This window comes from Brassica oleracea, chromosome C1 (genome assembly GCF_000695525.1).
Source record: "Brassica oleracea var. oleracea cultivar TO1000 chromosome C1, BOL, whole genome shotgun sequence".
NCBI classification, from domain to species: Eukaryota; Viridiplantae; Streptophyta; class Magnoliopsida; order Brassicales; family Brassicaceae; genus Brassica; species Brassica oleracea.
Window position 1 is genome coordinate 40,866,367 of NC_027748.1, and position 24,929 is coordinate 40,891,295.

A 24,929-nucleotide genomic window follows, 5' to 3' on the forward strand; every position below is an offset into this window, starting at 1 on the left:
AATCCAAGAGAGATTCACCAGATTCAACCCTCTCAAGCTGTCGTAGAACCACTCTAAACAGGCTGAGAAACAGCCACCACATCACATGAGAACCACAAAACTTGAAACCTTATTTTGATCATAGACGCAGACGGAGACCGGACAAAGGTGAACCCTTATACACCACCGAGAAAACCGCTCCACGCCCATAGATCTACCAAAGTTTCATCAGATATGAAAAACAACGATTTTAATATTAGCTCCGGCGACCGTGAGATGCGGCGGCCGCCGGCCTTAGGGTTCCATACGAGAGAACTTTTCTACTTCCTTTGCCTATATCTTTCGTTCCACTTTTTCTTCTTTCCATAGAGTGCAATTTCCCTTCTGATTATTATATAAAGGATTTTTAATTATTAACTAGTCTTAACTTGTGAGTCTATATGTATAGCGTATATCAAAAAAACATTCTTTTCTCTCTCATAAACGCTTCATCTTCTCTCTTCTCCAAGAACTTTCAGGCTTTCAGATTTGCAGCTCCGGCGGCTTCCGTAGCGTCGGAGCTGTGCTTTCATGTTTGTAAATCTTCTCAGTGTGGTTATTTTAAGACTCGTCTTGTATCTGTTTTCTTTCTTTTTTTTCTATCTCAGTTGTAGCTATCTGCTTGTGTTAAAGGTGTAATTCTTTAGGTGTTGAGGAGATCCTTCAGTAGTCTCTAAGATGTGGTGTGGTTTGATTTCTTCGTCGCTGTGGAGGCTCGCTTGATTGATTTGACCAAATCTGTATTTTTTTCTGGTGTACGGTTGCTGGTTGATGCTGTCTCTGATGTGGGTTGTTAATTCTTCCATCAGATTTGGTCAAATCGTTATCGTTTGAGTCGTTTGTGGTCGGCGTTTTGGTCTGTAGTGCTCATCTCTTTTTTAGGTTCTGGCCATTCGAAGGAGCTCCTCTTTTGTAGTGTTGTGTCCTTACCAGATTTCTTTCTGGTTTCGGATTGTGTCTCCCCATGGTTGGGGCTGTTGTTTCTGGGAAAAGGTGGTTCACATAACACCATTTTCGCCGGCTTTTGTCTCCAGGAAGAGGTGATTCCTTTCCACCGTCTTCGCTGGCGTATCACCGGTTTTATTATAACCTTGGCGGTTCTATGATTCTTGTTGTCCTATGAGCTATCGCCTCTTGTTCTGATTTCGGAGCCTTGGATTCAATCCTTCTTCTCCAGTTTGGCTTCGCTAATGGCGGAGATCCGGCATGCATGCTCTCTGTCTCCGGAGGAAGCTCATGCCTTCCGGTCTGACGGGTGTTTCACGTGGTGGGAGGAGCTGGTATCTTCCTCATTGTCTCATGTATGGGCTTTAGGCCTGGTTAATTTGAATGTTTTTTCTGGTTTGAGCTATGTTTGGCCTTTACGTTTGATGTAAGTGTTGGGCTTTAGTCCTTTAATAAAATACTAGACGACAAAAAAAAAACTTCGTGAGTCTACAATAACAAATAATAATCATGAGTGATCAGTACATTTACTAGGGCCTGCCCTTGCTTTTCCTTGGAGGAATGGTGTTCAACCACAGTACAATATTTACCATCATCAATGGCTTATTATATTTTTTACTATAAAATAGAGTAATTCTATAATAAAATTATAATTTGTTCTAATAGTGCTTTATTTTAGATTAAAAAATAGAGTAATGAACAAAAAACAAATTACTCTATATATTTAGAATAAACATATTTTCACTCTATTATAGAGCGAAAAATAGAGTAATATTAGAATATTTTTTATTCTAAATTCTACGTGTGGAATATGCCAATATCTATAGTGGTTTGAGTTTTCACAAAAAAAAAAAAAAAATCCAGGATTCAACTGCCCATGTAATTCGAAGAGAAATGCTTCCATGATCAGATTTTTTTATGTTTTCGTATTCCTATCTTTATAAAATTCAAGTTTAATCTGTTGGGTCAGCTTAAGGGACAAAAGAAAAATAGAGATTGTGAAAGCAATGAACATGACTGGTCACAAGATTCCAATAACAAACACAAAAGCAGGAGGACACACACACACGTAACAATTGTCTCAACTTAAAACACACACTCTGCCTAAGTAGTTCAACTTAATAATGTCTCCCAAAACACTGAAATGAAAACGTAGTAGATAAGAGTGATGATTACTCAATTGTGGTTGTTGCGAGGAGGTGGTGAGACGCGCACTTTGAGAACACCAAACTCTGCATCCCAAGCGATGCCGTGGCTGAGAAGCGGAATCCCAAAGGAACAACACTGACGATTGCTGATGGCTCCAAGGAAAATACGGCAACTCTCGTCATGCTCATACACCTCCTTGTTCTCACCGTAGAACTTGATCTCGTTCTGGTTGGGAATCACGAACACGTCGTCGCTGCAGACACCAGGCATGTCCACGGAGAAGCGAAAACATCCATCAGATGTTCGGTTGGTAGCCAACGTGTCCTTGCGACCTTTCACCACATAGGGATGTTCCTCCACTTCAACCATGACAGGTGAATTCACATCGTATCTCCCAGATTTGCCTATCCAAAACGAAGAGTAGTAGTATTATACTCATACATACGCAAAATTAAAAGGTGTGGTATTGAATGGGATTCGAACCTGCGTTAGGAGGGAGAAAGTGAGTGCACTTGTTGCTGTCATGGTCTTTGACTTTGACCCTTGTGAGAATCATCCTCAAGACTCCATCTTTCATCTTGGCATCGACCCCGGTGATCTCGCAGCAGTCGCAGCCCAGACCGGCGGTTCCAGAGTACTCGCGAACGTCGTCGGCGTTGTCTCCGTCGCCGAGAACTTCCTCGCCGGAGAAAAAGACGACCTTTTGTCTCACGGCGTCGACTCTGTGGCGGATGGCGTCGTCTGGAACGCCGGGGAGGTCGACGCGGACGTAGAGGTCGTCGTTGGGGAGGGCCTTGATTTCCATGAAACCCTTTGGACCGTACCTCTGGTAAGGGTGGTTGGTCGCGTGCAACCTCCCTGAGAGTCAAAAAAACAAACAAGAGCTCTCAGTAAAGTAGGAAACTTTATTCTTCGGGGAGGATCTTTGTTAACAAGTTTCGTGTTCGATAGAGCCAAAGAAGACACTAAAGATTGAAACTTTACATTCCCGGAGGATCAAAAAGATTAAATCTTTGCCAAAGGGAGACGAAGAGAATAGGAGAAAGAAAGAAAGAAAGAGTGAGACAGACCAGGGATGTGGGGAATCCTCGACAAGTCAATGCATGCAGCCATCTCTCTTCTTCTTCTTCTTCTTCTTCTTTCTCTGTATTTACTCTCTCGGTATTATGATTTTGTTGTTTGATATACAAATGTAAGACGAAATAGGAGGGGGGGACTCTTTGACTGGTCATCGCTTGCTTATCCTTTTTAACATTTTAACCACTGTTAAAATCATTGCTTAACCCGAGAGTACGGTACGATAGAGCTGTCCAGTGTCATCTCTTTTTTACTGCCTACAGCTCAACCTTCAGTGTCTTTTTGAATGCGACAAAATAGAGAAATTGAGGGAAACTCGTCTCTCTCGCTTTATTTCAAACTTTTTACACAAGTTCATTTAATGCATGCAAGACCTCAATGATTCCATTCTCTGAGGTTAAAACAGAGCTCTCAAACTTCTCCCTCCTTATCTAATTTTCACTTAAAGACAAAACAGCAGTTAACAATGCAATGCAACGTCTCTTTTCTTTTTTTGAATCAACCGTTTTTAGATGTTTATCCCTGCACTTGTTTCCAAGTTTATTTTTATGGCTAATTAGAGTGTCAAAGGAACCTCCGAGAACACTGGTTAAGACTTTTTTTCATCTATCTCATAAACATTAATTGTTCTATAAATATTTTCTTCTACGCATAACTATTGTAAATATCTTGACTCCCCAAGAATTGCAATATAGTTTATTCTTTTTAAGGACAATTCGTACATCTGTCCCAAAACTAATGTAATGTAAGTTGTAGTAAACAACACTACTATCTCAATACAACTGAACTTTGCTTCTTCTTCTCATTTCCAAATGATATCTCCCAAGAAGCGCAGAGCAGGAACACCTCTGATCTCCATGTCTACAAGCGGAGCCTGCATTAATGTCAAACCTGAGAGTTCTGAATCCTCCCTGATCATATCAAGAGCTCGCATTTGGTCCTGCAAGTTCATTTTTTTCATGTTTAGAATATGCATTTCACCACACCAAAACTCTCTCTCTCTCTCTGATTCATTGTGGTTGATGGGCAGACAAGACCAATCTTTGGTTTAAAGTTAACGAGAAGTTTGTGCATATATATATACCTTTCTTTTTATCGAACAAAATTTGCAGTCAGAAGAGGATGGTGGGAGAATCTGATTAACAACAAGTCTTTTGACGGGGACACTTTCTTTCTTCAACGAAGCACTTAATCTAGAAGACTCGCTGACAGCCATTACCTAGGAGATTTCAAACAAACATTAATAAACCGTGAGATGCTACTAACTCTAGACTTGGACTTAACGCATGTTTGAAGATGGGAGGACTTCTCAGGAGATGCATCTGTATAAATTACCGTGGGGATAGTGACAATGACAAACTCTGTTGACTCTGTGTCACGAAAAAGCTCTCTAACTTTAACCATCCTCTCTCTTAGCCGTTCCAATTTGTCAGCCTTTTCACATCCACAGATTTTTTTTTTTTAAAAGGAACGAACCGGTGTGTACTCACAAAGATGAAGACTAGTATTATAAAGACTTACAGCATCAGGCTTGTTATCTTCTTTCCCAAAGACTGATTTGATTGCTGAGGTAGCTGAGGTTATTTTCTGCCTAAGCTGTAGATGCAGAAGAAGAAGAACAAAGTCTCAGAAACTCATAAGCACTTTGGTAGAAGAAAAGATTTATCTGAGACATCTCTCCCACCTTCAAGATTTTACCTATGGACGCGTCCAGGAAGTCTGGTAAGGAGAGTAGCCTCAGCGTGTGACCCTGTAAGTAGCAACAAGATCTGTTTCACACTTTTACCATGCTAAAAAAAGGGAGGGAAGTTTTTAGTAAAGCTTGCTCACCGTTGGTGCAGTGTCAAACACAATCCTGGTGAACATGTTATACTCAGGTGATTCCAAAAACTGAATAACCTGTGAACAACCTTTTGACTATAAGCAAGAAACAAGAATACAGAAAGCAACAAAATCAAAGAAGGATCAGATAGATTATACCTTAGAAATGGCAATGGCTTCATCCAATCCAGGAGGCGGTGCGTCAAGCAACTCACCAAGTTTTAGTTCCCCCAACTTCATCAACCAAGTATGAAAATTGCAAAGAGCCATTTAAATCACAAGTAGTAATAACAAAATCCACTAGAAAGTGCACATGATGCTACAACAAGATACCTGTTCAACAAGCATCCCAAGACCCATACCATCCATAAAATCTTTAACCCCAGTCCCTCCATTCGCCTGAGAGGCACTACGAAACTCCTCTCTAGCCTTCTCAGGGTTTATCTGTTGCATTGCTATAAAATTAAAACTCAATTTTTTGAGAGAAAAAAAAATGCCCCCCAAAAAAAAAAAACATAAACTACAAAAACAAACATTGAAACATACTTCAAGAGCAAACAAAGGAGATTCAGGTCCTTCAACAGGCACAAGCATTCCTCCAGTCAAGTCCTACAAAAATCAACACCAATCACATACCTTTCAATCAATCAAACAAGTTGAAAGTCACCTCCTTTACCTGAGCAAAGGAGTCACTCAATGAATGAGCTGGATCAGTGGAGACAACAAGAGTTGGGTGACCATTGTTAGCAAACCTCACAGCCAAAGAAGCAGCGCAGCTAGTTTTCCCCACTCCTCCTTTTCCTCCGAGCATGTAATACTTCCTCTTCGTCCCGGAGACCATCTCATCGAACTCCGACGCCGTCTCCGCCGGACTAGCTACCGATCTCACTGGAACCCACAAACCAAAAAGGAGAAAGCTTTTTCGATCACTCTAATACTCAATTCAATGTTTTCAATCGGGAAGAATGATTAAAAAAAGGAACCTTGGAAAGAGTTTCTGCAGCGATGATGTTTGACGGAGAGAGAGAGAATCGCCGGCGAGGCGACGGAGAGAGTTCTTCGAGGGGAGAAAGAGATGAAGACAGTTCTCGATGGGGAGAATCTGGATTTGCATAGAGGAGAAGAAGATAATAGAGAGGACGAAAGAGTCGCCATTTTTGCGTCTGATTCTCTCTTCTTCGTCTTTCACTTGTTAGAATAATGGTAGAGAGAGACACAGAAGCGGTGGTGACGACCTGCGACTAAGATTACGTTCGTTTATGTGTCGCGCGACTTGTGACTTGCGACATGCGACTAAACCTGCGACCTACGACTAAAACTATGTTCGTTTACGTGTCGCGCGACCTGCGACCTGCGACTAAGATTACGTTCGTTTATGTGTCGCGCGACTTGTGACTTGCGACATGCGACTAAACCTGCGACCTACGACTAAAACTATGTTCGTTTACGTGTCGCGCGACCTGCGATCTGCGACCAGTCGCGCGATCAAAATTTTCTTAATTTTTAGTCGCTGTTTTTTCGGGCGATTTAAATGGGAACCCGCGACTGGTCGCGCGATCGCGCGACATCAAAACGAACAACAACCTGCGACTTGCGACCAATCGCAGGTCGCATGTTACGCGACAGCAAAACGAACAACAACATGCGACCTGCGATCAGTCGCAGGTCGCGCGACATGTAAACGAACACGACCATAATTTTGGTTTCGGTTAGTTCGGTTAAGCCACAATTACACCGAAATAAACCAAAAACTTGGTTCGGTTCGGTTAAGGTTTTGGTTTAGGTTCTCTCCAATAATTCTAAAATACATTTTTTTCATTAAATAACTCTTAAATAAGAAAATGACCAAAAATATTTTATTAAGAAAACAAAAAAAATATTATATCCTTACTTTCTAAATATATAAATATAAACAATTATTTAAATAAAAATAATTTTTTTTGTAGTTTTCGAATTATACATTTTAGAATTTAATTAAAAATAGAAACAAAAATTATAGAAAAGTTCAGATTTAAAATGTATAATTCGAGAAAATACAAAAAATAAATAATTATTTATTTTTATATTTAAAATTACAAAATGTTTTAATTTGATTAGTAAATTTGTAGAGTAACTAGGAGTAAAACATTTTCCATTTTGTTTTTTTTTCAAGTGTTATAAATGCGATGAGATTGGCTTATGTTGTTTTATGATAATTAGGAGTATAATATAAAGGTTGTGTACGGTGAAAATCATGTGTTTGTTGATTTTAAGTTACACATTCGAGATAATTTTATTAAGGGTTTAAATTTCCATTTTGATGTTCAATATGGTAGAAAAGTGGAATTTTAGAAATATCATTATCCAATATTTGGTCGAACTTTCATATGCTATAACTCCATTTCTTTCAAGCAAAATGCCTGATGCAATCTATATATATAAAATAGACTTTTCTCTCTTCTTATGACATGTAGAAAGGGGGGGGGGTTTGTTGACATGTGTCCTCTTTTTTGTCTTTTTACATTTTAGATCTTTCTTCTTATAGACTATTGCAATTTGGTTCATTATTTTCTAATTATGCACTATCGAATCCTTGTCACACTAACTATCATCATTTGAAGTTTGATAATCTATTTTATTGTTCAAAAAATTGTAAAACGAATAAAAAAATAAGTAAAAAATATAAATGTATTTTAATATTTAATTTATTCACTGCTAAAAATAACATAAACTTTCGCTATTTTATTATTTTTTACTATTTTATATTATTTCATTTACAACTATATATTTATCTTAATATTAACCAAACTAAAGCAAAACACATAATCTAAACATAAAACCTCCATAATCATAGAGAAAAAAATACCAAAGTAACACTAACTCAATAAAGGTCCAGAGCTCAAAAGCGATCAAGAACGAAAATTAACTTACCCCACTTTATCATTGAGTGTCTTGGCCAGAACAATCAAAAGTCAGAAAAATGTAGAAAGATAATCTTGAGATAAAGCAATCGCTTGAACACAAAGGAGGGTGATCAAAGACCAATGCAAAGAAGCAAGAAAGCGGGTTAGAGGAAAGATAATCAACAGAAGGCTAAAATCACCACGAAGCAGGAAGAGACATACATAACGAACGATAAGGACAACCACCAGCTAAGAGGTAAGAATCACCTCACAAACTAAACAAGCACAAACAAGACGTCTATGCAAGTGAAGAACCACAAAACTCGGGATAGAAGGGACCAAAGCTCCAAGAGACTAATACCACACACTTATACTAAGGGAAGCAAGGGAAGAAGAGAACAACCTGAGTGAGGGAGAACGGAAGCCAACCCCCGAGAAACCAGAGCCCAGACTTGAGACCAGAAACAATCTTCCAAATCTACAGAGCATATTCGGAGGAGAACACTATCCAAATCTGGAGTGGCAAACATGGCGAAAGGGAGAGTCACAGAGACGCAAGCAGCCATGAAAGTTGCAACGAGATGGGGGAACATAGATGGAAGGGTAGACAAAAAGAAATCATTCAATCGCGGAGCCGTCCTCGAGCTATAGAAGTCAGATCACCAAAAACCATATCTTGAAAGCTAAGACGAGAAGGGATTATCGATGGTAAGCCAACGATGAGGAAAACAACTTCAAAGACGACTAAACTCTGAATCAACCCAAGGAGATGCAGTTCCTAACATGAGCCGAAATCTAAGGAAAAAGAGGAGAAAAAGGTGAGGAAAAACAAGAGGACATATGTGAGTCTTTTCGGTGATGGCGAGAATCACAGCATAACGGAAAGGTAAACGAAATGCATAGATGGTGACGGCTCAATGTAAATATATAGGGAGAAAGCACAAAACATCTTTAAAAGGTAATGTTCAAATAATTAGAAAAAATATTAATTTTTACCCTGAAACTATTAGCCTTAAATTCAACAAATCCCTAAATGTAAAATTATTGAAATTCAATATGCATTACATCACAAACTCACTCCACCACTAATAAGATACTATTATACCCACACCAACACACTATTAAAAAAAGCAAACACATAATATGTTAGCATATCACCTATTACTACATAACATAATAAAAATAACAAATAATTTTCTTAGCAAATAAAGACGATCACATAATTAGCTAGCTATATCAACCGAAAAGTAATAATTAACAACAATAAAACAATATTCGCGCGGACATGGCCCTAGTATTTTATATAACATAAGTTTATTTCAAAAGAAGCTGATCTGATTTGAATATTTGATTATCTATAGTGATTGTGGAATTGGGATGACGAGAGATGAAATAGTTAGGATCTTCATTAGCTTTTCTCAGAGTAATGTAATCACTATGTCATCTAGCGAACTTGGTTCAGTGTTTTCAATTGCAAAATCACTATATGTCTCAAGCAAAGCAGAGAAGTGTGGCACTCTTCATGTATTTGATGTTGTATTTGGCTCAAACTTCTACACTCTTCATGAAGAAGAGAGTGCCCAATCACCCCTCGTAGTTACAATACACGTTAATGTAAGTAAGTCATTGCTCTTGTCTAATGAATTGTTCTTTACTTTAATATCATTTCTGTGTGTATTTTCTTTCTCTTATGTACATTAACGTTTGTATTTTCTTTTGTAGGTGGATGAAATAATTTTTTCCTATCCAAGGATTTTCCATAAACTTGTTGCTGATTATTCCAAGCTCCTTACATACCCTATCATCCTGAAGCAGACCAATTTTAGAGAAAAAATAAGGAAGTGTCTCTGCATTTTTACAGTAACTGATTGCATTTCTAAAGAAACAAACGCTAGAAGCATTTGGAAAAGGTCTTAAGTCACACCTTAGAGATGGTATATATTTTGTCATGATACTTATGTCTCTTGGGTATGCATATTTCGTCAATAAGTGATGAAAATGATATTTTATTTTTATGATGAAAAACCAACAAGTGAAAATACCACTTGATTTTGAAGAGAAAAATGTATATCACTAACTTTTGCAAGCTTGATTGAAAGGCTTTTAAATTTTTTTCTAAGGAAAGGATATTTTGAATGATCTTTTCAAGTTTTTTTAGTACTAAAATAAGTAGTTTGTATATATATGGAATCTATGATGAAAATTATGTGTTTGTTGATTTTGAGTTACACATGTTCCGAAATAATTATATTATGAGTTTACATTTCCCCTTTGATGTTCAGTATTTGGTCAGAAAAGTATTTTAGAAATATTAGTATCTAATATTTGGTCAACTTTCATATGCTAACGGCATCTTTTTCAAGGAAAATGACTAATGCGATATTATATATAACATTAGTTTGTTTCAAAAGAAGCTGATAATTTTATCGTTTGTTTATGATACTACGCATAGAATACAACACACCTACCACAAAAAAAACACTTATACTCATGAATTTTAGTTCACTGCATGATAACAATGTTGTAGGTAATATTTTCAGTTATGTTATATATCTAATGTTTGAGACAAGAATGCATGTTATGTTTTAGACATTATATATGCATGTTATGTATTAAACATTATATATGCATGTTATGTATATCATACGTTAAATATTTTCTTTGTGCTTGTGTATTGGATATCTACGACTTGAAGCTAAGAAAATTGTAAATAAAACTTTTTTGAAAAAACTTAAGATAGTGAATCACTTTTATATTTTTAATCAGATCTTGTTCAAATTTGTTAGTTTTCCCATTACTGAGAAATAAACATCATTTTTAGCTAATCATCATATACTACATCCAAAAAGTGTTAAAAATGTTGTTTTGAAGGTTCGCCTATCATTTGTATAAATTATAGGGATTAGTTTCTAGCAAAATTTAATTAGAGATACTAGTTTTCTAAAAATGTAACGTTTTTGCTTTTAATCTTGTAGGATGGATAGGGGTGGGCGTTCGGGTACCCATTCGGGTTCGGTTCGGGTCTATTCGAATTTCGGGTTCTCGGGTTCAAAGATTTCAGCCCCATTCGGGTATTTCTAAATTTCGGTTTGGGTTCGGTTCGGATCTTTGAGGGTTCGTTCGGGTTCGGATAACCAATTTAAATTATTTTTAAATTTTTAAAATTTATTATATACTTTAAATTTCTCAAAATCTATAAACAAAACAATATATTACATATAAATTTGAATAGCATATGTCAAAGTACCTAAAATTAACATATAAATTGGTTTGGTTTGAATATTTGGATTGAGAATCAATAGATATTTTAAGTATTGTTGGTGTTTTGAGTACACTTTAGCTATTTTAGAATGTACTTTTGACTATTTGTATATATTTATAAGTATTTTTGACAACTTAAAAATATCTTATATATTTTGAACTTAAAAATATCTTATATATTTTGATGTTCTTAATATATATGAAATCTAAACTTTTTTAATATATATAGGTTTATGAATCAATTTCGGATATAATCCGGTACCCGAAATACTTCTGTTCGGATCGGGTTCGGTTTCGGTTCTCTAAATACCAAAATTTTGAGCCCATTCAGATATTTAATCAATTTCGGTTCGGGTTCGATACTACTTTTTGGATCGGGTTCGGTTCGGTTTTTCGGATCTGGGTTTTTTGCCCAGCCCTAAGGATGGATTTGTTTCATCCTTTAATATTGAGATATTTAAAACAAGATCATATATTAGCGGTCAATGTTTAACCTTTCTGAATAAAAATAATAGAGGCTTACTAGTAAAGGTTTACAGATTTTTACAACATTTTAAAATTAATTTCAGGATACAGTTTATTACTTATTATAAAATGCAAATTTTATTAGAAATTTTAGAGTGGTGCATGTAAAACCGTTTATTGTTGTTGTGTATTGCAAATAAAACATATCTATTGAAAATGTCGTATATGCAGAACAGACGAACCGCAAACCGACTGTTGATTCAAACGTTGTGGAAAAGCTGCATTGTGGAAATGTTGTTGTTAATGAAACTATTCATCGAAAAATAGATGTGGCCAGCGTTAAAGAAACAAAATAATAAGAATTATAAGACATATTGGGCCGTTTAAACTCTTATTTCTTGGGCCTTATGGACCTACACCCGAAAAGAAAACTTATTTAATGGGGACTTTAGTAAAGTTTTGTTTTCCCATCTCGCTTGGAATGATTGGAAATAGTAAATACATAGGATTCTACTCCATTTTTAACAGTCAAATTTATTCCACAACACTTGTGTAATTGCTCATATAGAGAGAGCCACTTCCAAATCTTACAAAAGCAAAGACGATAAAAAGGTAAAAGAGCAAACTCCAGAATTCAACTACTACAAATAAATTATTCCAAAAGCTCCATAACAGCAACGAACTTAAGCGACGAGGAACGGTAGAACAGTGAGCATGAAGGCCTCGTAGTTGAAAGTAGCTGATCCTGACAACGCCGTATCCTTCTCCTTAAACTTCTCAGTCAGCCCCTGCAATTTATATTTCATCAAACATCAAAACACTACTCTACACATTGTCTAACTAAGAATGTGATTCAAACAATATACCTTAACAGTCAAACAGCACCTGCAACAATGGAACAAACCAGAATCAGTACTCTTCACAGAGGAAAAACAAGAAAGTGATAAAGGTTGAAATCAAATGAACATACTCGATGAAGTTATCATATTCAATAGCTCTGTTCCTGCCTCCGCTCTTGTCAAACTTAGAAACTAGCAGATCCAAAACCACAGGAGACACTGAAAACCCGAGGCTCAAGAGTGCATCTCTCAGCTCATTCGTATCGATTTTACCACTTCTGTCCTTATCAAATCTCTCAAATATGCTCTGGAAAAATCAAACACAACACCACACAGTTTATATTAACTCCATAAAAGATTTAACAAAACCATTGTCTTTTTATAACTTACCCTCCAACTCTGAAGACTATAGAAAAGTGAAGTAAACTCTTTCGGTCCTGCAACGTCGCCATTATTAAACATCATTATAATACTCAAAATCAAAAAGATGATTACTTCAACTTGAATTATAATAACGGTTAGGTACCAAAGATCAAGACTTTGACCAAGATCAAGAAACTGACCGATCTTTCTAACGTTGCTGTTGGTGAAGAGATACATGAGGAGATGAACAGTTCTCATGCTGAAGCTCTGATTATACGAAGAGAGCGCCCCCTGAAGCTCCTTGTCGTCGATGAAGCCGCTCTGGTCCCGATCCGCCGCCTGGAAGCAAGTCACGATGTTCGGATCCGTACCCGGAGGAAACGCCGACGGGACCAGAGACGCGAACGGGCTTCCGTAACCAGCCTGCTGAGGAGGAGGAGGAGCTCCGTATCCTCCGCCGTGTCCCGACGGAGGAGCTCCGTAGCCACCGTAACCACCAGACGATCCGTAGCCACCGGGGGATCCGTAAGCGGCCTGAGGCTTTTCTTTGTGCGGCTTGTGGTCTCCCGGAGGAGACGCGTAAGGTGCCGACGGTGGCGCGCCGTAAGGAGCGGAGGACGGCGGAGGCTGAGAGCCGTAGGGGACGGCGTAGGGTGAGGCAGCTGAGGATCCGTACGGTGGAGGATTAGCGCCGGAGGATCCGTAAGGTTGAGGCGGTGGTGGATTGCCGGAGGATCCGTAGGGTTGTTGCGGCGGTGGGTTACCGCCGTAACCGTAACCTTGGCTCGAAGGAGGGTAACCAGACATGGCGAAAGAAGAAGCGTTCGGACAGATCAAAGAAGAGAAGTGGAGAAGTGGTTAATGCGATGTTTTTGGTTATATATTTATGGTCACGTCGGAATATTTATATCACCATGGGATAAGCTACACATGGCTTTATTATACGCGGTCTAAGAAGGGTGTAATCGTAATTATCGAGATACGGTCTACGCGTGAGCGTGACGCGTCAGTTTTTGTTGCTGGTTGTACGTTCTTTGACACTTGGTCCTCCGTCGTCGGATCAGCTTTTCTGGCGGTCCCGGTTTAGTGTAAATAACAGCGGAAAATTGGTTCGAATTTGACCATGTACCAGGACTCGCGGTTCTTGAAACGTTCCCTTGAAATTGAAGTTTTTGATGTAGCTTTGACAATGTAATAAAAAATCATCTTACAATTGCGATTCCAATATTTACCAAGAGAACTAAGAAGGATATGTAACACGTAAAAGTTTATTTAATATAAACAGAGGAATTGGATTTAAGATAATTAAAAAAGACCTAGTCCTGAAAGAGAATGAATCTAGATTTTGGACCAATTTTTATTTGGTTGATTAACCTAATTTCTTACCTAATCCTGAAAAGAAATCAAAGTAGATAGATAATCTTGACTTTTTGAGTAATATAATAAGTTGATAACTCCAATATTTTTTCCCTTTACAATGATGACAAACCAACAATTTATAATCTTGTAACATAATTGCATTAATAAGAATAATTTCAATCTGACAAAAGAAATAATAAAAATTTACAATGGTTATTAAAATGAGTCAATCCGTATATTTTTTTGTTTTGAAAAATTAATTTTTTATTTTCTAAAAAAAAAATCTGTGTTTTTAACTTTTTATCAATCAATAATGATAAATTTAAATTTTAAAACTAAATTACTTTAATAAATAATATTTTAAAACTATAAAAAAAGTTTATTAATAAGTAGTACATTAAATATTTTAATGTACTTTGAAAATAGAAAAAAATATTAAATTAGTCAATTTAATAGTGCATTAACTACTTTTACCAAACAAAGCAACACAACAATTCAACACTTCTCTCTCTCTCTCTCTCTCTCTCAAAATAAAAAAAACTTCCTTTCTCCATCAAGCCTTCTTCTTCTCCCCCCCTCTCTCATCAAAAATCCAAACCAAAAGTTCCGATCTCATCATGAACAACAAGAAGAACCCAGATCAGAAACCAGAGATGCCACCATCCTCATCCTCCCCGAAGAAACAAACCCTCTTCATCTCCTCCCTCATCCTCCTCTGGTACACCTCCAACATCGGCGTCCTCCTCCTCAACAAGTTCCTCCTCTCCAACTACGGCTTCAAATTCCCCATCTTCCTCACCATGTGCCACATGTCCGCCTGCGCCATCCTCAGCTACGTCTCCATCGTCTTCCTCAAGCTCGTCCCCCTCCAGCACCTCAAATCTCGCTCCCAGTTCATGAAGGTCGCGACCCTCAGCATTGTCTTCTGCGCATCCGTCGTCGGTGGGAATGTCTCTCTCCGTTATCTTCCCGTTTCGTTTAATCAGGCTGTTGGCGCTACGACGCCGTTTTTTACGGCGCTGTTTGCGTATCTCATGACGTTTAAGAGAGAGGCTTGGGTCACGTATGGTGCTCTCGTCCCCGTTGTTACCGGTGTTGTGATCGCTAGTGGGGTAACGTCTTTTCTTTGATGATATGTGTTCTTGTCTCTGTAGTTTTACATGTCTGATCCATCCATTGTTTGGTTTTAATATTAAAGATGAATGTTTGTGTGTCTGAAAACCCAAAAAGGTTACTTCTTTTAGTATTAAAGATGAATTATTACGTTTAGTATTTTAAAATTTCACCGGAAACACACAATTACGAGTGATGGGTTATCTAAAGTTTCAGACTTGGTTGTGTTTTTCTCTTACAAGGCCTTTGTCATCGAATGTTATGTTTTGTGCATTGTTTGTTTTTGATTATGGGATTTATGTATTAATTTAATGATCTGTGTCACAGGGTGAGCCAGGTTTCCACTGGTTTGGGTTCATTATGTGCATTAGTGCAACCGCGGCAAGAGCTTTTAAATCTGTTCTTCAAGGCATCTTACTTTCTTCCGAGGGGTAAGAAGAATCATTACTCAATGAATCATAACTAAGCAGATTAATGAGTTTTTAACATGTTCCATTGCAGAGAAAAGTTGAACTCGATGAACTTGATGCTGTACATGTCCCCTATAGCAGTCATTGCGCTTCTACCCGTCACGATTGTTATGGAACCAGATGTGATGAGCGTGACTCTATCGCTCGCCAGACAACATCAGTACATGTGGATACTTCTTTTGGTGAACTCTGTAATGGCTTATTCAGCTAACTTGTTGAACTTTTTGGTTACCAAGCACACAAGCGCGCTTACCCTCCAGGTAAGAAAAAAATGAGAACATTTCAACATTTACAAAGATTGGATCAAACGTTTGTATGTTGAATGTTTCAGGTTCTTGGAAACGCTAAAGGAGCGGTTGCGGTTGTGATCTCGATCTTGCTTTTCCGAAACCCGGTCACGGTGATGGGGATAGGCGGGTACAGTATAACAGTGCTTGGGGTTGTTGCATATGGAGAGACTAAACGCAGGTTTAGATGAGCGCAGTGACTCCGGTTTTACTTCCTATCTGATGGAACTTTTTAACGTTATATACTTTAGAGATAATATATACATCCTATCTCATTCTCATTTTTGTATCTAACCTACAGACCTTTATATATATAAACATAACGCATTGAGTTAGATTTTGTGGTTTTTTTGTCTGGAAATATGAGATGCCATTGACTATTGTTGGTGTTTGAAGACACTTTCTTTTGTCAACCAACTTGAAGAAAACCAAAAAAGAATCTTTGGGCCGAGGCTTTTGGATCAGTCGGATATATTTCGTAATGTTCATGCTTTGTTTCTCACGTCATACCATGGGAGCCTTTGATTTGATAAATAGAGTAGCATCACTAAAAGCCTGACTAGATTTTGAAGCCGATGCATGGTTACATATGACAAATGTTCAGGAAATTGATAGACGGTAACTACGGATTTTATAGAAAAATAGCTACTATGAACGGTTTATTAGGAGTGTAGACGAGTTATAGACATTAACGAATACTGATATAGTTTATATTTATATATAAGATATTTGAAGGTTTTGTAGCTAGTTATAAAATTATTTTGATAAATTATTAAAAAATTAGATATACGTAAATAGACTAAATTATTATTCTTATTTTTATTAATTTAATTAATTTTATAAATTTGCATTATTATAAATAGTTGATTAATCATAGTCGATTACACATAGTTGTTTAAACCAATTTAAATCGGATGAAAGAGGTTTTAAGAAAATCGTTTTAAGAAAACTATTTATGGGTCAAGTCAGAGCAATGTCACGAGTAGCACGTGGGCAGCTGAGTCCCATCCATACACAAAACTCCAAACTTTACCCACATTTTTAAGAGTTTCAATTCAATTATCCCACCTAACCAATCCCATCGCTTTCTTTTCAGTTCAATCTTTCATTCTTTGTGGTTCATCTCTTTCAGAATCCACAAGCAAAAAAAAAGAAAATTTCATTTCTGTGAGATTCTCAGAAACCAAATTCTTCTTCACCAACTCCTCCAGGTTTGTTCTTTGCCCATTTTCATCTGTACTCTCGTTCTTCTCTTTCTCCCCAATCAATAAAGATCTGGGTTTCATATCATTGTAATCATCACCAACGAACTAGTTAAAAAGTTGGATACTTTTGACGGTTTTGGGTTTTAGGACAGTATTGGTCGGAAGAACTTAACCGAAAGATTCGATTTTTTTATATGTTTGTTTGAGAATCTAAGATTCCATTTTGTGTTCAGAATCATGCATGAGAAGAATATTGTAGAGGACGTTATCAACGATTTCGTTGATAACTTCACTGAGACAGTTCAGAAGAAAAAGAACGTTTCGTTCTTCGAACAAGATGATACCGTCTCTTCTCGTTTCAACCGCATGTTCGGTCGGGAGAAGCCGATCCATCATGTCTTAGGCGGTGGCAAATGTAAGAAAACTCAATGATATTATTATGTGAGATTGGTTTTGTGTTTTTTTTTTCTTTTTTGGGTTCTAACAAAGTCTTTGTGAGAGATTCTATTCTTTTCAGCTGCTGATGTGTTGTTGTGGAGGAACAAGAAGATCTCCGCAAGTGTTCTGATGGGAGCTACTGCGATCTGGGTGCTTTTCGAGTGGATCAACTTCCATTTTCTCTCTCTCGTTTGTTACGGTCTCTTGCTTGGTATGATCGTGCAATTCGTCTGGTCTAATGCCTCAGGGGCTCTAAACCGGTAATGTTTGTATACCATATCATTTGGTTCCTTGTGATTGCAATCTAAACAAGTTCGTTATTACATATGTTTCAAAGCAGCTCACAGTCTGGAGTGCCTCGCCTTGTTCTTCCAAAAGATTTCTTTGCTGATGTCGGTGTGACCGTTGGAACAGAGGTTAACCGCGGTTTGATGTTTCTTCAGGACTTGGCTTGTAGAGGGAGTTTGAAACAGTTCCTCATGGTAGTGTATAACTGTATATCTTATTAACATATCTGCATAATGTATAATGTTATCATGGAACGTTAATGATTCTGCATTAACATCATGTTCAGGCTGCGATTGGACTATGGCTAGCCGCAATGATCGGGAGCTGTTGCAACTTCCTAACTGTTTTGTATATTGGTGAGTGAGATTCTTTAGAGAGATTGAGAATTTGAGTTTATAAGATTTTTTTTTCTAAGGGGTGATGCATTTTGTATGTGTGAAGGGTTTGTGGGAGCTCACACAATGCCGGTTCTGTATGAGAGATATGAAGACGAAGTTGATGGTTTTGTTGATTCTCTGCTGATGAAGTTTCATAGTCACTACAAGAAGATGGATACAGGTTTTCTCAGTCGAATCCCAAGTGGAAGGTTTGGGTTCAAGAAGCGTGACTAAACCAACTTCCTTATCTAAATCTTTCTTTCTTGTTAGAACAATGGATCATGGTTTGTTTTGTGTTGTGTTAATGCTTTGAGAATACTCATGTAGATTTGTGTATTGAATCTTTTTATTTTGTTATTACAAACTTGTCTCCATTGGTTTCCTTGTTTAGTTAGTTTTGTCTCAAAAACATGCAATGAACACTCTTTTAGCACATACTATCAAAGTTATACAAGCAAAATAGAGAAAAGTTTTAACAATTGATATAAATATATTATAGCAAATCTCCAAAAAAAACATACATTAAAAGTTTATAAAAAAATTAGCACTTAATAGTAAAAATTCACAAAATAGTATTCTTTTTTTTTTTTTTTGAACACATCACAAAATAGTATTCATTTGACAAAAGAACAACAACAACTAGATCACACTATAATCTCTAATCCCACACCAGCCTTTAAAAACTTAACTTCAAATCTTAATCACTAAATCCAAACTCGAATTTAGAATAAAAATCGATTTAAATTTTAATCGATTCTTTGAGAATTTTTTTTTTTTTATGTGTTAAATATTTTGAACAAAAGGTGTTAATGCTATTTTAGAATATTTATTTATATATGTATTATATTTTTAAACAAAAAAAAACATAATTTGGGTAATAATCTGAATTAGAGTGATAAGATAAAATTAAAATAGCAGATTTTGGAATATATACATATATATATATATATATATATATGTAGCAAAGAATATAAAATAATTACCTTAAATTTAAAACCTAGAATATTAATTTTATATTAAAAATCACAATTTATTGTATAAAAATAAAATAAAATGTAAATTCTTACAAATAAATTCTTACAAAAGGTGTTAATTCTTACAAGAATATAAATGATCTTCTTCTTCTTCTTCTTCTTCTTCTTCTCTCCGTATCGTTGACCAGAAAAAAAATTGACTGTCCAATGAAGAAGATCAGATAACTCTCCATGCATGGGATCCACCGTAGTCACACATTTTACACGTGGCAGCTTCCTGAGCTCCAGAGCCGAAATGTGTAAGTTTAAAAATAAATAAAATTAGTAAAATCAAAAAGAAAATGGAAAAAAAGGAGTAAAGGAATCGATCCACGACGACGAAGATCAAAGTGAGGTTAGGTTTCCTCTCTCTCTCTCCCTCCCTCGACGACGATTGATCTCGGATTTGCGACCGAGGTTACTGATCTTGTTAAAGCCTCTGTCTTTTTCGTAAATCGAATTGGTTCTGTGTTTGTTTTGATTGAGAGTCGCATGTTCTTTTTAAAGTATTGTTTTCTTAATTTGATCCGGTTGTGTCTGAAAACGAAATCGATTGAAAGTTTTGATTTTTTGAATCTTGATCGATAAAGTTTTGATTTTTCATCTCATTTCTGGGGGAAATCAGCTTTATGTGTGTTGTAATGGTTTTACCTCTTCTGGAAACATATTACGTAGTCTGTTTCGTAATAGAAGCTGGTTGATGTTTTTTGTAGTCCTTGATTGAACATAAACCTTTGGCCATGTTGATAGAAATTAGTATTGATTGTTCTAGAAATGGCACCATTGATTGTTTGATGTTAGACATTGTTTTATTTATTTATTTTTGAGGACACCAAAAAGTACTGTGAAAGTACATTATTTGTTTATCTGGGTTCTTGCTTTTGAATTCCTGTCTAAATACTTGAGTTTAGAATGTGAGACAGAGTCTTTGTGTCTAATGATCGAGGATATTGCAAGATGTATTATCTCTCCATATAGTGTTGGAGTGTTTAACCGTTTCAATCTCATTTTCCCATGTACAGACTCTATGTATAATATACTGCTTCTACATGACAGGAACAAGCTCTGTTTAACAAAAAATCTCAGCCATGTCAAGTGGAGGAACAGTGAGAAGGGTTTCACGTCAAGATATACAACTGGTAATTAAATTTAAAGAAGGGTGTTGTTAGCATAGTGAACTACAATCTCAACTTTTAAAAATTAAAATATTTACTTTCTGTCTGGACATATTGATGTTGTTGTATCTTTGTAGATTCATATTATCCTATAGAATGTCATTTAGATGGCATATCCAAAAGGTTTATGTTTTTAGTAATGATAGAAAGAGCCATTTTTTTTCCTTTCTGCCCTCTTCAAATACTTTTGAAATAACTTTTATGAAACTGTAGAAAAAAGGAGATGTCTTTTTTTTTTTAATTATGTATTGGAGGTGGAATATGTTTGATAGTGGTATATAGCTCGATTTTTTAACTAGAAATTTGTGACACCCTCTAATATCAAGAGCATCATACTTGATGAAAAAGACATTCAGCTTCATTGTGTGAATGAACCTATGAATATACAATTTTATATTTAATATCTCTTGTCTACACTTCCAACTTTTCTGTCGAACCTTAAGCAACTAACTTAGTTTTGTCTGTTATTTTCCCATCTCAGGTTCAAAACCTTATAGAACGATGCCTTCAACTCTACATGAATCAAAAAGAAGTCGTGGAAACTTTACTGGAGCAAGCTAAAATCGAGCCTGGTTTCACAGAACTAGGTAATCCATAGCAGTCGTCTTCTTTAAATTAGTTTTTGATTTACACTCGAGCCTGATTGTGTAGTCATTTTTTCACTGATTGTTCTACTTTTCTGGATCCAATATACTTTGATTAAAAGTGTAAATATGTTCAGGACATCCCTATCCAAAATCATGTGTAAACGAATAGTCTTGCTTTAAAGCTGGATTTCTCTTTTTTTTTTTTTTTATTAACAGTTTGGCAGAAGCTTGAAGAAGAGAATCGTGAGTTTTTTAAGGCTTACTATCTTAGGCTCATGGTCAAACACCAGATCATGGAATTCAACAAGCTTCTTGAGCAGCAGGTTCACCACATGCAGCAGATGCATCCAAGTGGAGTCGCTTCCGTCCAAAACACAAATGGTTCTCATATTCAATCAAGTAAGATTCCTTTGGACTGAGCCTAAGATAGTAAGCCTTTATTACTTTAGGGTCTCTTTATTACTTGTCGTACAAGTTTGTACTAATCTATGCAACTGAAATCGATTCTCTTAATAACAGTGAATCAGAAACATTTGGGTTATGCCTCTGAGCACACTAATCAATCTCTGAAGTCGATGCCCTCGAGTCTCTCTAATGCATACCTCAATGGATCTTCAACACTCAACACAACAAATGTAGCCTCTTCTGTGAACATATCAACCCATGCGAGGAGAGTTGATACTTCTTCTCCGAACATGCTCTCATCGCAGACCACCACAAACATGCCTATGATGCAAGGAATGAATGGAGGAGGAGGGATGATCAAGTCTGAGACCGCCTTTACAAGCCCTGCTTCTTCATTCATGTATGGTGGTGAAAGGAACGCCTTGGAAGGGCATTCCACAGTTAGAGACACTACTTCGATCTCAACCTTTGGTAACGAGTCCAACAACAACCAACAACCTCTCAGTGAGACGCTTCTTGATTCGGAAGCTGCTACTTTTGGGTTCTTAGGTCAGATCCCTAGGAACTTCAGCCTCTCTGATTTGACTGCTGATTTTTCTCAGAGCTCAGGTCTTTCTCTCTATCATTATTACTCCTTTGTCTCTCTCGTTGTTCATACATTGTTTGTAACATGAGCTTTTCTGTTGATTCCAGAGATTCTAGAGAGCTATGATAAGTCACCTTTCCTTGTTTCTGATGGTGAAAACTTCCTGGACTCATGCGACAGGGGAGAGTATCAAGGTATGAACATTGAGACTTTGTTAAAAAAAAAAGAATGAAGAAGAAGGTATCTGTTGTGTTTCTCTAATATAGTGTTTATTGCAGGAGACAACAAGAGATTGGAGACCATATCTGAAGGTTTCAGTTATGATAACCTTGGGAGCGAGTAGTAAGAACAATGCTCATTACATTTGCCTCTTAAGATCTCAGGTTTGGTTCTTGAATGTACATATCTGACATCATAATCATCATCTTTGAACTATGCAGGTTTTGCTTCACTACCATGACGTCGGACACGTTTGTGTGTAACATATTCAGACCTTTGATCTTTTCTTTGCAAAAGACTGTTGGGTGGGGTGTATAAAAGGGGATTTCTATTTAACATTATTACTTTAGCTTAGAGTTGATAAGTGTGAGATGGTCATATGTAATTTTCAGTGTGTTTTTTTTCTCTTTTCTCTTGTGTGTTAGTTTTTGTGCTTATAATTTTTGTGTTGAGTGTGATTTAACTAATTATGTTAAAGAATGAAAGTAGTGGTATGCATCAAATTCAACATTATACATGATTTGAATTTTTGATGCTCAAGTTGAGGTAGTGGTTGGTGTTGTTGTATCTTTAGTTTTTTTTGGCTTTAAAATTTAGTTTGTAAATATTTTGGTTGTGACTTTTTTTTCGAAAAAGTTTTAAAATCTGGGGTATCTCAGGTCCATTGAGAGGTTCAGACTAATCTCCACGGAGAGGTGCAATCCACGGATAGATCTTCTATCCGGATATTCAAATGGATCCTAAAGCATATGTTCATATCCGTGTTAGGTGTCCATGATAATTATGATTTAGTTTCGTGCAGTTGGATCGAACCTGAAACGTGTTGTGACTTTTTTTTGTTAGCGGTTATTTGTTTCCCAAGATATCCAAAACTTTCAATAAAAACTTGAGCAAAAGCTGATTTTTAAATTAACATATTTTTTCAAAATTTTTGGTTTTAAGTTTATTTTTGAAAATTAAAGCATGATTGCTTCGTTAATGAGCTTTACTAAGAAAACAAACCATAAACATAAAACAAAACAAAAACTCAACGACACACCTTAATCTTAAGAGAAAGATTAGACAATCATTGGTGTGTGAGCTCATGCCGGACCGCCAGGAGCTAAAGTAAGGCTCAAACCTTCCATCCCTCAGTACACTTCTTGCGATAGCATGAGCAATGACGTTAGTTGAGATCGATTCTTGTTAACCACAGTAAAACCTTAATGTCTCACAGACAATCGATCTGATCAAGTAAGTTTCGATAGCTAGCGAGGCCACAACGGAGGATTGGTGATGGCCCTAACGGCATCTAGTCCACACCAATGATTATCTCCTAGCCTCTTTAAGTTTCGCAGACTTTAGCGACCATTATAAATGTTTCAACCACACCCTGAACTAATTGCTGCTTTTCTTTCTTGAAACATAGATTTATTAGCGATATAGACACATCAAAAACATTTAAACGATATGACCATATTTTTCAAATCATAATGGAGTTCAGCTAAAAATTACAACCCCAATCTGAACTATTAATTCATCATCACCATGCCAGGAATTAGATTAGATTCGATTGCATATTTTATTTTCTATAAAAGATAAAGAACGATTATATATGAAAAAAGAAATTAAATTTTAACTTACAAACACACACTATTAGTACTTGATAATGAGTTATTATACGGACACAATAGTATAAATTATTAAGGAACTAAATAATGTTTGAAAATTAGAAATTATTAAAATAAATAAATTAGTTGATTGTTTTATATAAAACTGCATATATGTACACAATTCGCTTTCTTATATAGTCGGTTATGCGATTTTAGATGCTTTTTGATGGCTAAACATATTACAAAAAGTTATGTACAAATTAATGAGTTAGACCTAAAGTATAGTTACAACTTACAACACAAGCGAAAGAAAAGACTTCTGGATTTGGACACTACCCAATAAAATATTGGTTTGAGTTGTTAAATTCTTTTTTGAAGGATATATATACGAGAAAAAGACAAAAATAACACTAAATCAAGTTTATGTTCCCAAACTAGCATTCAAGGTCAAAAGTCACAAAAATAACACTTAATGTTTTATCAAAAGTTACAAACTTAGGGTTTAGAGTTAAATGGTGGGGTTTAGGATTTAGGGTTTAGGGTTTAGGGTTTAGAGTTTAGGGTTTAGGGTTTAGATTTTAGGGTTTAGGGTTTAGATTTTAGGGTTTATGGTTTAGAATTTAGGGTTTAGGGTTTATGGTTTAGGGCTTAGGGTTTAGAGTTTAGGGTTTAGAGTTTAGGGTTTAGGGTTTAGAGTTGAGAAATGAGGTTTTGGGGATAAGATTTCAAATTTTGAAAAATAAAAAAAATTAAAATTTTCAAAGGATAAACTTAGAAAGGTGCTATTTTGGTCATTTTAGTTTTTGAGTACTATTTTTGTGATATAAACTTAGAAAGATGCTATTTTGAAGATTTGCCCTATATATATATAGAATAGGCCTCTAAATTATTTTATTTATTAAAAGTTCTTTATAAATATCTATACTCTCCAAATTTTTATGTACGGTCTTGGAAAACTCTACACATTGTATTTTGATGCGATACTGTGGAACGCG

The 24,929-nt window shown here is 36.2% G+C and overlaps 6 protein-coding genes across 7 annotated transcripts; 3 read left to right on the forward strand and 3 right to left on the reverse strand.

Moving 5' to 3' along the window:
- Positions 1–1,951: 1,951 nt before the first annotated feature.
- Positions 1,952–3,329, reverse strand: LOC106297260. The gene is made up of 3 exons (XM_013733542.1): positions 3,183–3,329; positions 2,596–2,970; positions 1,952–2,516 (listed from the first exon to the last, which is right to left on the reverse strand). Exons 1-3 carry the CDS (start codon positions 3,223–3,225, stop codon positions 2,140–2,142), a joined length of 795 nt encoding a protein of 264 aa, XP_013588996.1. The 5' UTR covers positions 3,226–3,329; the 3' UTR covers positions 1,952–2,139.
- Positions 3,330–3,847: 518 nt separating this feature from the next.
- Positions 3,848–6,239, reverse strand: LOC106321153 (ATPase ASNA1 homolog 2-like). The gene is made up of 11 exons (XM_013759497.1): positions 5,994–6,239; positions 5,687–5,898; positions 5,557–5,619; positions 5,344–5,454; positions 5,170–5,244; positions 5,020–5,088; positions 4,874–4,939; positions 4,711–4,785; positions 4,525–4,623; positions 4,274–4,408; positions 3,848–4,129 (listed from the first exon to the last, which is right to left on the reverse strand). Exons 1-11 carry the CDS (start codon positions 6,163–6,165, stop codon positions 3,992–3,994), a joined length of 1,215 nt encoding a protein of 404 aa, XP_013614951.1. The 5' UTR covers positions 6,166–6,239; the 3' UTR covers positions 3,848–3,991.
- A 5,861-nt stretch (positions 6,240–12,100) lies between these two features.
- On the reverse strand, positions 12,101–13,721 carry LOC106304420 (probable calcium-binding protein CML49). The gene is made up of 5 exons (XM_013741141.1): positions 13,021–13,721; positions 12,848–12,894; positions 12,589–12,764; positions 12,485–12,503; positions 12,101–12,406 (listed from the first exon to the last, which is right to left on the reverse strand). The coding sequence occupies exons 1-5, from the start codon at positions 13,625–13,627 to the stop codon at positions 12,302–12,304; spliced, it is 954 nt and encodes a 317-aa protein (XP_013596595.1). The 5' UTR covers positions 13,628–13,721; the 3' UTR covers positions 12,101–12,301.
- A 963-nt stretch (positions 13,722–14,684) lies between these two features.
- On the forward strand, positions 14,685–16,386 carry LOC106342075 (probable sugar phosphate/phosphate translocator At5g04160). The gene is made up of 4 exons (XM_013780896.1): positions 14,685–15,291; positions 15,620–15,723; positions 15,794–16,022; positions 16,094–16,386. The coding sequence occupies exons 1-4, from the start codon at positions 14,797–14,799 to the stop codon at positions 16,238–16,240; spliced, it is 975 nt and encodes a 324-aa protein (XP_013636350.1). The 5' UTR covers positions 14,685–14,796; the 3' UTR covers positions 16,241–16,386.
- Positions 16,387–17,095: 709 nt separating this feature from the next.
- LOC106342039 (reticulon-like protein B8) lies at positions 17,096–18,747 on the forward strand. The gene is made up of 6 exons (XM_013780823.1): positions 17,096–17,260; positions 17,488–17,669; positions 17,772–17,952; positions 18,033–18,174; positions 18,267–18,336; positions 18,422–18,747. Exons 2-6 carry the CDS (start codon positions 17,492–17,494, stop codon positions 18,589–18,591), a joined length of 741 nt encoding a protein of 246 aa, XP_013636277.1. The 5' UTR covers positions 17,096–17,260; positions 17,488–17,491; the 3' UTR covers positions 18,592–18,747.
- A 760-nt stretch (positions 18,748–19,507) lies between these two features.
- On the forward strand, positions 19,508–22,882 carry LOC106300261. Of its 2 annotated transcripts, none has more exons than XM_013736405.1 (8): positions 19,508–19,725; positions 20,427–20,509; positions 21,027–21,132; positions 21,349–21,531; positions 21,652–22,146; positions 22,231–22,317; positions 22,402–22,465; positions 22,564–22,882. In XM_013736405.1, coding segments are annotated over exons 2-8 (987 nt in total). In that variant the 5' UTR covers positions 19,508–19,725; positions 20,427–20,458; the 3' UTR covers positions 22,565–22,882. The 2 variants fall into 2 exon arrangements, with proteins under 2 accessions (XP_013591859.1, XP_013591933.1); XM_013736479.1 differs by having other exon boundaries at positions 19,683–19,787.
- Positions 22,883–24,929: the final 2,047 nt, after the last annotated feature.

Bases quoted from the DNA above. Each gene is read 5' to 3' on its own strand.
- LOC106297260 (XM_013733542.1), bottom strand. From the start codon at position 3,225: ATGGCTGCATGCATTGACTTGTCGAGGATTCCCCACATCCCTG. The intron at 2,971-3,182 runs GTCTGTCTCACT...TTTGACTCTCAG, and splicing joins GAGGATTCCCCACATCCCTG to GGAGGTTGCACGCGACCAAC. The intron at 2,517-2,595 runs GTTCGAATCCCA...CGTTTTGGATAG, and splicing joins CTTTCTCCCTCCTAACGCAG to GCAAATCTGGGAGATACGAT.
- LOC106321153 (XM_013759497.1), bottom strand. From the start codon at position 6,165: ATGGCGACTCTTTCGTCCTCTCTATTATCTTCTTCTCCTCTATGCAAA. The intron at 5,089-5,169 runs GTATAATCTATC...GGTTGTTCACAG, and splicing joins AAGCCATTGCCATTTCTAAG to GTTATTCAGTTTTTGGAATC. The intron at 4,940-5,019 runs GTGAGCAAGCTT...TGCTACTTACAG, and splicing joins TGTTTGACACTGCACCAACG to GGTCACACGCTGAGGCTACT.
- LOC106304420 (XM_013741141.1), bottom strand. From the start codon at position 13,627: ATGTCTGGTTACCCTCCTTCGAGCCAAGGTTACGGTTACGGCGGTAAC. The intron at 12,895-13,020 runs GTCAGTTTCTTG...GCGACGTTGCAG, and splicing joins CAGCAACGTTAGAAAGATCG to GACCGAAAGAGTTTACTTCA. The intron at 12,765-12,847 runs GTAAGTTATAAA...TGATTTTTCCAG, and splicing joins ATAGTCTTCAGAGTTGGAGG to AGCATATTTGAGAGATTTGA.
- LOC106342075 (XM_013780896.1), top strand. From the start codon at position 14,797: ATGAACAACAAGAAGAACCCAGATCAGAAACCAGAGATGCCACCATCC. The intron at 15,292-15,619 runs GTAACGTCTTTT...TCTGTGTCACAG, and splicing joins GTGTTGTGATCGCTAGTGGG to GGTGAGCCAGGTTTCCACTG. The intron at 15,724-15,793 runs GTAAGAAGAATC...GTTCCATTGCAG, and splicing joins ATCTTACTTTCTTCCGAGGG to AGAAAAGTTGAACTCGATGA.
- LOC106342039 (XM_013780823.1), top strand. From the start codon at position 17,492: ATGCATGAGAAGAATATTGTAGAGGACGTTATCAACGATTTCGTTGAT. The intron at 17,953-18,032 runs GTAATGTTTGTA...GTTTCAAAGCAG, and splicing joins GCCTCAGGGGCTCTAAACCG to CTCACAGTCTGGAGTGCCTC. The intron at 18,337-18,421 runs GTGAGTGAGATT...GTATGTGTGAAG, and splicing joins CCTAACTGTTTTGTATATTG to GGTTTGTGGGAGCTCACACA.
- LOC106300261 (XM_013736405.1), top strand. From the start codon at position 20,459: ATGTCAAGTGGAGGAACAGTGAGAAGGGTTTCACGTCAAGATATACAA. The intron at 21,532-21,651 runs GTAAGATTCCTT...TCTTAATAACAG, and splicing joins TGGTTCTCATATTCAATCAA to TGAATCAGAAACATTTGGGT. The intron at 22,147-22,230 runs GTCTTTCTCTCT...TGTTGATTCCAG, and splicing joins TGATTTTTCTCAGAGCTCAG to AGATTCTAGAGAGCTATGAT.